This window comes from Belonocnema kinseyi, chromosome 4, assembly GCF_010883055.1.
Source record: "Belonocnema kinseyi isolate 2016_QV_RU_SX_M_011 chromosome 4, B_treatae_v1, whole genome shotgun sequence".
NCBI lineage: Eukaryota > Metazoa > Arthropoda > Insecta > Hymenoptera > Cynipidae > Belonocnema > Belonocnema kinseyi.
This window is the reverse complement of record NC_046660.1, coordinates 64,674,165-64,683,307: the sequence shown is the minus strand read 5'-3', so window position 1 is coordinate 64,683,307 and position 9,143 is coordinate 64,674,165. Positions and strand designations below refer to the sequence as shown.

Genomic DNA, 9,143 nt, shown 5'->3' with positions numbered 1-9,143 from the left:
GTACGGAATGTATGAGAGAGAGAGGGGGGGGGGAGAGCGCGAGCGAGAGAGCGAGAGAGAGAGAGAGAGAGAGATGAACCCTTCGTTCGATTGTGGGTTCGAACGTTTTTTTCAATTCACTTCTGTCCCAATAGAAGTTTCACTTAAAAAAAATTTAAAACCCTCAACTAATTATTTTTTGATAATTCATGTTTTCAATTTTATTAACTCTGTCAAAAGTTTTTTGCTCAAATCAGTAAGATACGTGTCGTTTTATTCCCATTGAAAAACAACATATTTTTGCTAACTCTCCTCACCCCGCTACCCTATTAAAAAATTAATAAAGTTATTTTTAAAAATTTATTTTCATACTTTTTAGAAAGTGATTCTACTTGTAACTTATATTTTTCCGATGTTTTTTGGGGCTTTTTGGTATGGAATGGAAATAAACGCCTTCCTGTTACCGGCTACAGTCGGTATGCCTTTCGAAAGATACTTCATCAACACTATCCAGAACTATATTTCATCAAAATTGTTGATCACTATTAGCTAATAATTTTTTTTCCATGCAGGAGTTATAATGGTCGTCGACTTAGTAATTCTCATCAAGAATGAAGTTTCTGGAAAATCGAATACTAATGAACAGCCAGATCTGAGAAGTTAAATTTAAGGGTCTTTTTATTGCCGAAATTCGAAAAAATAAATCGATGTTTTTAAAATTAATTCTTTTTTTTTGTACTATGAAGTAATTTAGTTTTTTTTTATATTAAGATTTAATGCTAAGTAATAAATTAAATTAGTTAATAATAAATTAAGTTCAAGCACAATATTTTTGTTTTGGACGTGAAACTGGGCGTCACTAAATTTTCTTTCGTATCTGAAGGAACATAAAGCCGAGTAGGATAAGGGCGATTTCCACTAAATTAAACTAAATAAAAGTTATAAAATCGACTTTTAAAAATGCATAAATGGAATATTTTCTATTAATATGGGATTAAGATTTCATCTTGCCAACGCTTAAGAACATAATTATGGATCTTTGATCATCCTCTGACATAAAATTCTTTTTCTGTCAACTTAATTTTTCTTTACTATAATTTTACCACTATTCGGTCTTAGATATTGAATTGAATTCTCCCAACAAATATTAAAAATAAAAAAGTACATTCGAGATTTGATGGAGCTCTAGAGACCTTAATAGAACAATTTTTGAAAAAGTTTGACAACTTATTTTACTAGGTATACATGTAATGTTTTTTTAGCACGGCTAATGATTGCCTTTTTTTGCCGATAATAATAACTCTGATCTAAATAATAATAATAATGGAAGATTAAAGTTCAATTATAGGTCCTTTTGATTTTTTTTTTAATTTCCTAAGGTTTGAATTATTTCTTTACGAGAATAAAGCTTATTTCTTTTTTTAATAAATAAAAAAATACATATTTGTAGAATATAATTGTGTTTATTCCTTCTTATAAGAAATTATTTCACCTAATGTACAATATAAATAGAAGGTGGGATATTCATAAAAAAACGGTGCTGAAAATTAATAATACTAATTTTTTTTTTTTTTGTTTGGTTAAATAACTATTATTATTCTGTGCAGAGTACTATGTATATTGTATACAATTTCACATTCATTGGATAATTATGCTTTGGTGTACGAAATATGTAGTTTTAATGACTAATGGTATAATCAAGTCAATAAAATGCAATCTATGATTCATTTGATTTAAACTTATGATACTAAAGGTACAAAATTGATTTAATCTTATTACGAACTTAACTGAAAAATCTCCAGTTTGTAATATAAAATACGGATTATTATTATTATTATTATTCCATAAATTAAAAGTTATAAGTATATTCTTTTGATAGCAGTCTAACGATTAGGAAATTAAAAAGTCTATTCATTTTCTTACAGGAAAATGGATTATGGATTTTTTTTCATTTTTGCGAATTTGTGGAAGATGATAATTGAGAAATTATTCTCAAATCTTATTTTAACTTATTGGAATTCTTCCTTGGCGAAGTGCAGGAAACTTAAAATTAAATCTACAAGATATGCTGCTCCTTCTAATATGCAAAGGGAACCCAGTGCCAATCCGACCTGAAAAAATATGATTAATTATATTTGAGAATAATTGTGTAATATATAAATTTTCATGTAAAGTGAAACTTGGCAAGAAAATGTAGAAGAGTAATGAGAATAACATTATTTTATTTGAATTATTTAAATAAAATTTTACCTGTCTTTCGGTGGCTACGTGAATATATTTGCGTTCTGCCAGATAGCCATGCCAGTAATGAAGGGCTGTACCACCAACAGCGATAAACATAATCATTCCCACAAAATTCATAATAATTTCCTGCAATAAATTACAAAAAGTTATGAAATTTATTATATTTTATGTAAATGATTTATAAACAATCCAGTGTTTAATAATTACAGTGAGACTTCTTCTGTCCTGCGTGTTTCCGAAGCAAAATCCGATTAAAACAACACACGTGTAGATAAAAAATCCAACAAAGACTCCAGAAGCAACAATTTCTGCATCTGGACTCTTTTCCTCATTTAAGTTCCATGTTCCACCAACACCTAGGAATTCTCCCGAGTATCCGGTTCGATAAAGAATCAGGATTATCAAGTTGATAATCTAAAAGGAAAACTTAAAATTAGTTTTAATTTTTACGCTTGAATATTTTTTCTTTAAGAAAAGTTTCTACACGTATTTTTAACTAGCGCAAATATTTATACTCAAAGGTTCACAATTTTCTCCCGCTAAAAGAAGATTGAATTCACTCATTTCAAAACAATTCCGATTATAAAAGTTTGATTTTAAACTTAATTTAGACCCAATTTTTTGACCGGCAATTTTACAAATTTTCAGAAGACAATTTATCCAATCACTTAAAATATCGAAAATTTCATATCACATGTTATAATGCAATTTAAAATAAGTTCGATGTCAAATTTTTTAAATGTTAAATTCATTGAATTTACAATACTTAATTTAAAAATTATCTTTCTTAGGTCTATATTTTTGAGAGTTTGGATTTGAAAATTTTGGATATAAAATGGATTTAATTGATCAACTGAAAACATAAAGGCTTAATTATTTTAAAAACTGAACTGTAATTTGAGTTTAAAAAATTAAACCAACATTGAATTTATAAGACGATTCTGAATCTTTTCAAAATTAAGCAATTTACAGATTTTAAATTTGAAAATTGTACTGTTTCAATTCGAAAGCCTCAGTAGTTAAACTAATTTAAATCTCCGATTGAAACTTTATAAACTATTTTTTTTAAATTTCAGAGTGCTAAATTTAAACTTTGAACGTTAATATTTTAATTTTTCCATTTAAAAGATTTGAAACCAGTTTGAAACCAGGAAATTTTTGTTTTTAATCTTTTTTGAATTATTTTATAAATTGGAAAAGGATAATTTTTTACTTGTAACATTTTTTTGAGATAAAAGGATGAAAATTATGGGTTTTAATTTTTTCTTAATTGGAAAAGGCCATGTTTTTCTTTCTAACATTTTAACGAATTTATGGCAAGAATTTTTATTTTCATTTTTTTCTGAATTGGAGGAGGGTCATTATTTTATTTTAAATATTTTTACAGAGATGCAAGGCACGGAAAATTTAAAATTTATTTTTTTGATTTGGAAGAGGCCATTTTCTTCTCTTTATCATTTTTATTGAGTTCAAGGAAAGAATTTTTATTTAAAATTTTTTTCTGAATAGGAGTGATATAAAAAAAAATTTCAATCGAAAGAAAGAAAATTTTAGTTATTAATTTGTTCAAGGGATTTATAGTAACCTCAAAGATTTCAAGGGGTTTTAAAGTATTTCCAGGATTTTAAAAATATTTCAAGGATTTCACTGTATTTCCAAGGATTTAAAACATTTTGAGGGGTTTTTAAGATTTATTGGTATTTAAACGTTCTTTTTTCAGAGAATTTAAATTTTTTAGTTTAATTAAATTTATATTAAAGACATTTGAAATTATTTCTACCTATTTTAATGAATTATTACGATCTCCAAAGATTTTAATAAATTTTAATGGATATCTACAGATTTCAATAATATGAAGGTATATTGATGAACTTACCAAATTTAAATTAATTTTAGCATAAAATAAAAGGATTTCGAAGAAGATGTGAAATTTATAAACAAAAGATTGTGTTAGGTTTTTCCACCGGACGTTAACATTTTGAAGACAAAATCTTCAAGATAATTTTCTATACGAAAATATTAAATTTCAAAGATTAAAAATGTTTCCAAAATCTGAGCTCTTTGGTTTTGTTACCATGTCTTACCGAAAATCGGCATTTTTAAACAAAAATCATAAGATTTTAAAGGTTCGTAAATTTTTTTAATAATTTAAGATTAGGTTGTCCTTTTACATCAAAACTTGGTATTCTAAAACAAAAATCATTGTAGATCGAACTGAACAAAATTTGTAATTTTTGATCAGTTTAAGGTTATATTAACATTTTTCACAAGAAGTGGGTTTTGTTATTTTAATGTTTTTCGTCGGGATTTATGGTGATTTCAAACAAAATCTATTAGATTTCAAAGAATATTTACAATTTTTGAACAACTTTTGGCTATTTTTGTGTGTTGTACATAAAATAGGTATTTGCAAATAAAATTAATTAGATTTAAATCCAGTGATTATTTAAAAATAATAAAATATACAAGCTTAAACAATTTCGGATATGGTTAATGTTTTCTTCTTCAAAAGTTAATATTTTGATTAAAAACTCATTAGAATTCAAAAAGGTAGATTGATAGTTTTGATTAGTTTTGGTTACGTTGTTGTTTTACACACAAAATTGGTAATTTAAAACAAAAATAATTTTAGTTCGAACAAGATTTAGAATCTTTTAACAGTTTTAAATTGTGTTAGTGTTTTTTGTCAGGAATGAGTATTTTTAATGAAAAAATAAAAAATATTAAAAACATTTTAAAAAATAATCGAAACTTTTAAACAATTTAAGATTATGGTGACGTTTTTGAAAAGAAATGTATTATTAATTTGATGTACGTTTCATAATGGAAATAGATCTTTTAATAACAAAAAATTGATTTCAAATCAGATTTATAGAATATTTGTATGTTATGTTAACATTTTCAGCCGAAATCAGTTATTTTCGTTACTTTAAACAAGAAACATTATGTTATTTTAAACAAAAAAAATTTAATATAAAAAATTCAGCTGTTTAATTGTATATACGAAAATATTATTTATATATTAATTTTGAAGTTCAGGTAGTTGTGATTTTAATAATCAGAATAATATCACGGGTGGTGTAGTTTCAAATAAAAACATTTTTAATAAGAAATATATTAAAACTTACAAAAGCAGTTATTTTAATAGTATGCTTTCTATCAATTTGTGAGAAATGGTTAAATATTGTAAAATGTTTGCTCATTTTTTCAGTGAAACCATTGTAAACAACTTAATTTTTAAACCATATTTTTATGCAGTTGAAATCGTTTGACGAATTTAAATTCTTAAAATCATAAAGAACTTTTTTCCAGAGACCTGATTTTCGGCAGATGTACATTAAGATATCAAGTTTCATTAATTATAAAAAATATAGTCCATGTTTTTCTTTTCAATTATTTTAGATCATAGATACTAAAAAATACAAAAATTCTGTTTTAATATTAAGTTTATATTTTAATTTAAATGTAGCGTGAGATAAAAAAGTATTAATCGAGTTTTCTACTTCATTTAAAAATCCATATTTTCATTCTTCACGTGTAATTCTGAAAAATGAGATATGACTAGTAAAAGTAAGGTTTAATTATGAAAGTGGACCAGGCAGATCTGATTCTGCCTTCGCAATCGTTGGTATCTGTCTACAAACATCGTGTTATCATATACTGATAGGATATGAATCATGGTAGCGTGTAGAAGAAATACATTTTGAATGAATGTACTATTTCTAACAATTTCATGTGTAAAATAAGCACATCATCAAAACATTTTTAATAATTTTCAGTTAAGCTCTATAAGTACTCTGCAATTATTTCAATCATCGATTCCCTTTTGCTTAATAACTCAATGGACCCTTATTCCGGATTTAGTTATTTACCATTTTTTAGTCTGAATTATAATTCATTATTTTGATTTCCTTAAAAAATTTTAAATACAAAACTATTCTTGTAATTATTTCATCTTTTTCCCAAAGAACGATTGAGAAGAAATTATTTAATATTTTTAAATTCCTTGGACATTTTGAATAATAGAGATATCACAGAATGAAAATTTGTTTAAATCAAGAATGTTAACAGATTTCGTGGATAGAAAATGATTTGTTTTTAATTTGTATAGGAACGTTTTTTTATTTACCAACTTGACTGCTTTTAACACTATAGTTCCAATAGATTGCACTGACACCATTTTCTAAAACTTTTTCGAACCTGTGCGTTGTGGTAAGGTAAATGAAATGCGATCCACGCGGGGTTCGATGGTTGTGAGAACCAAGCCCTCTTTATCTAATCAGGAAAGGCGTACTTTAAAAAGAAGATAAAATAATGAGGAAATATTTACACCTGACCGCAAGCGCTGCCGGCGTCATCAAAATGCACCATCATGACTTTACATTTTGTCATTGTAATATTAGAAAAAAATTAATTTATATTTTTTAATACTAATATTGTTATCTTTAGGCGAATTTGATTTTCAAGATCGAACTTTTGAAGGCTTCATTCAAATTTGGAATTAAATTTTCAAGAACAGAACAGAAAAATCTATTTTGAATTCGAGTTCGAAATTTTAAGTTATGAAAATTTTTAATATTCTTTCTCTGAATAATATAATATTTTTCCTGGCCATTATTATTTAAAGAGCAAATTCAAGTCTGGCAACCTTTTTTAATATAGGATGGTTTATAAACGGAATAAAACAATTTTAAATTTGAGTTTATGAATGTTTAATTTATAATTCTCAGGATTGCACAGTAGGCTGGTCCAAAAATCGTTTTTCTTGAATTTTCATACATGTCGCCTCCGAATTTGTTCCGATCCATAAAAAAGCGTTTTTTGAAAATGATATTTAGAGGTGCCGCAAGCAAAAGGTCGTTTTTGTACATTTTATTCAGAATTATCAATATTAGGTTGATTGATGTGAAACTGAACGTTTATCTTCACAATTAACCATAAAAAATGATTTAAAACTTACTTTTTAAATATAAACCCAATAGGTATGTTTTATAGGAACCTAAAGATTTACAATGAGTGAAAAATTGGGTTTTGTGAGTTTTCGGCGCTATTTACTATTTTTTTGTGGGCTTTTAAATACAAATTGTTTCTAAGGCATAAAAAAAACTTCCTACTGATAATTAGATGTTTGCGTAAATTAAAAGCAGCTATTGATTCAATTTAACATAAATAATTGTTTAAACCATTTATTATTATTTATAATAATATTCTCTTGGAATAATGCTAAAAAGTTGCAGTTTTGTTCTAAAATTTTTAATTTCTCCACTTATCAAGTAGAGTGAGATAATATTGAACTATTAACTATTACTGTATAATGTTATAAAATTACGGTTTTTTCTGATATGGTCAAATTTTGCCCACTTTTCACTCAGAGTCAATTGATAATTAATGAAATTTCGGAAACAATTGTTTAAAGAAACTTACTTTTTTTCTAACATGTTTAACTTTGCGTTGGATTTCTAGTTATGAACAAATAATAAATAAATAATTGAGAGAATTATTTTCTTACAATCTCTTTTTCTGAATATATTTTTATGAAATAAGACACATGTTTGAAATATTCTTTAAGTCTTCTATACAGATCATATCAAATGCAAGTTGAGGAATTCTGGTCAAGAAGGCGACAGACGCTCGAGAACGAGTAAAAGTATTGTCCAGGCTGTGACGTCAGGTATCAAAAGTGAAATTCGAAAATAAAAAAAACCAAAAATATAGTTAGATAGTTCTTGAAAAATGAACCAGAGTCTCCATTTACAGTTTTTCTCTCGGGCTGCAATTTTTCCAGTAAATAAATAAAAACTGACTTTTTTAAATTGAAAAAACCATGTTTTTTTCACATTCAACTCGCCGTAAGTAATTCGTTTATCAACTAATTAACAAATTTCTTTTTGAGTTTTATTCGTGACACTCTAGCGGAGGTTACAGTGTCCAAAAAGGGTCAAAAGTTAATTTATAATGTTTTTTTTTTAATCCGAATGAAAAACCACGTTTTTAGACTTTCACATTAAAAAAGTGAGCGAGGAAGTTTGAGCTGCGACAAACTTCAATGTGAAAAAAACATGGTTTTTTCAATTAAAAAAAGTCAGTTTTTATTTATTTACTGGAAAATTTGCAGCCCAAGAGAAAAACTGTAAATGGAGACTCAGATTCATTTTTTAAGAGCTATCTAACTATATTTTGGGTTTTTTCAAATTTCGAATTGCACTTTTGATACCTGACGTTACAGCCTGGACAATACTTTTACTCGTTCTCGAGCGCCTGTCGCCTTCTCCAGAACTCCCCAATTTACCTTGAAGTAGTTACCGAGAGTTTTTTTGGTTAAATTATTATTAATATTTATATTTAATTAATTATTATTTATTTGTAACTAAAGAATCATAGAAAAACTGCAAATTTTAGAAAATGCTGCAAATATCTAGCATTACCCTAAAAGAAAATTCTAGCATTATTCGTAAATAATTTGATTAAAAATAGTAATAAATCGTTATTATAATTAGATTCTTTAACTTAAATTAATTATTACCTCGCTCTGATTGAAAAATGGACAAAAAGTGGAAAATTTGATAAAAAAACTGCAATTTATAGAATTATTCTAATAGAATATTATTATAAATAATCATACATGTTAAAAACAATTATTTCTGTTAAATCTAATCGATGATTGCCTCGCTCTCATTGAAAAGGTGACAAGTTGAAAAATTAAGAAAAATCCTCGACTTTCTAGCTCTATTCTAAGAGAAAATGTATATAAACAATAATCAGTTGATTTCTAATCGTAGACTTTAAATTATTTATGTCTTACGGTCCAATCGTAAATGGAAAAAATAAATATGAGTCAAAAAAACTTGTTCTTCGAAACTCAGATATTTATTTAATAGAAAAACTCCTTTTGAAACTTCCTAACGTTTCGGTACACATGC

General features: G+C 26.2%; 2 protein-coding genes across 4 annotated transcripts in view; one reads left to right on the top strand and one right to left on the bottom strand.

Annotated features, from left to right (window-relative positions):
- The window catches only part of LOC117172155 (adenylosuccinate lyase), a 64,766-nt gene that overhangs the window by 31,571 nt on the left and 24,052 nt on the right, over positions 1 to 9,143 (top strand). Inside the window, exon 1 of one of the 3 annotated variants that reach the window (XM_033359961.1) lies at positions 8,405 to 8,518. The exons of the other annotated variants lie outside the window; for them this stretch is intronic. The gene's annotated coding sequence lies outside the window, so the exon portion shown is untranslated. Of the gene's footprint in view, positions 1 to 8,404; positions 8,519 to 9,143 lie in introns of those variants that run through there. 3 annotated transcript variants of the gene reach the window in all.
- On the bottom strand, positions 1,516 to 6,462 carry LOC117172157 (protein snakeskin). Its single transcript, XM_033359963.1, has 4 exons — positions 6,353 to 6,462; positions 2,431 to 2,637; positions 2,230 to 2,349; positions 1,516 to 2,090 (listed from the first exon to the last, which is right to left on the bottom strand). The coding sequence occupies exons 1-4, from the start codon at positions 6,401 to 6,403 to the stop codon at positions 1,989 to 1,991; spliced, it is 480 nt and encodes a 159-aa protein (XP_033215854.1). The 5' UTR covers positions 6,404 to 6,462; the 3' UTR covers positions 1,516 to 1,988.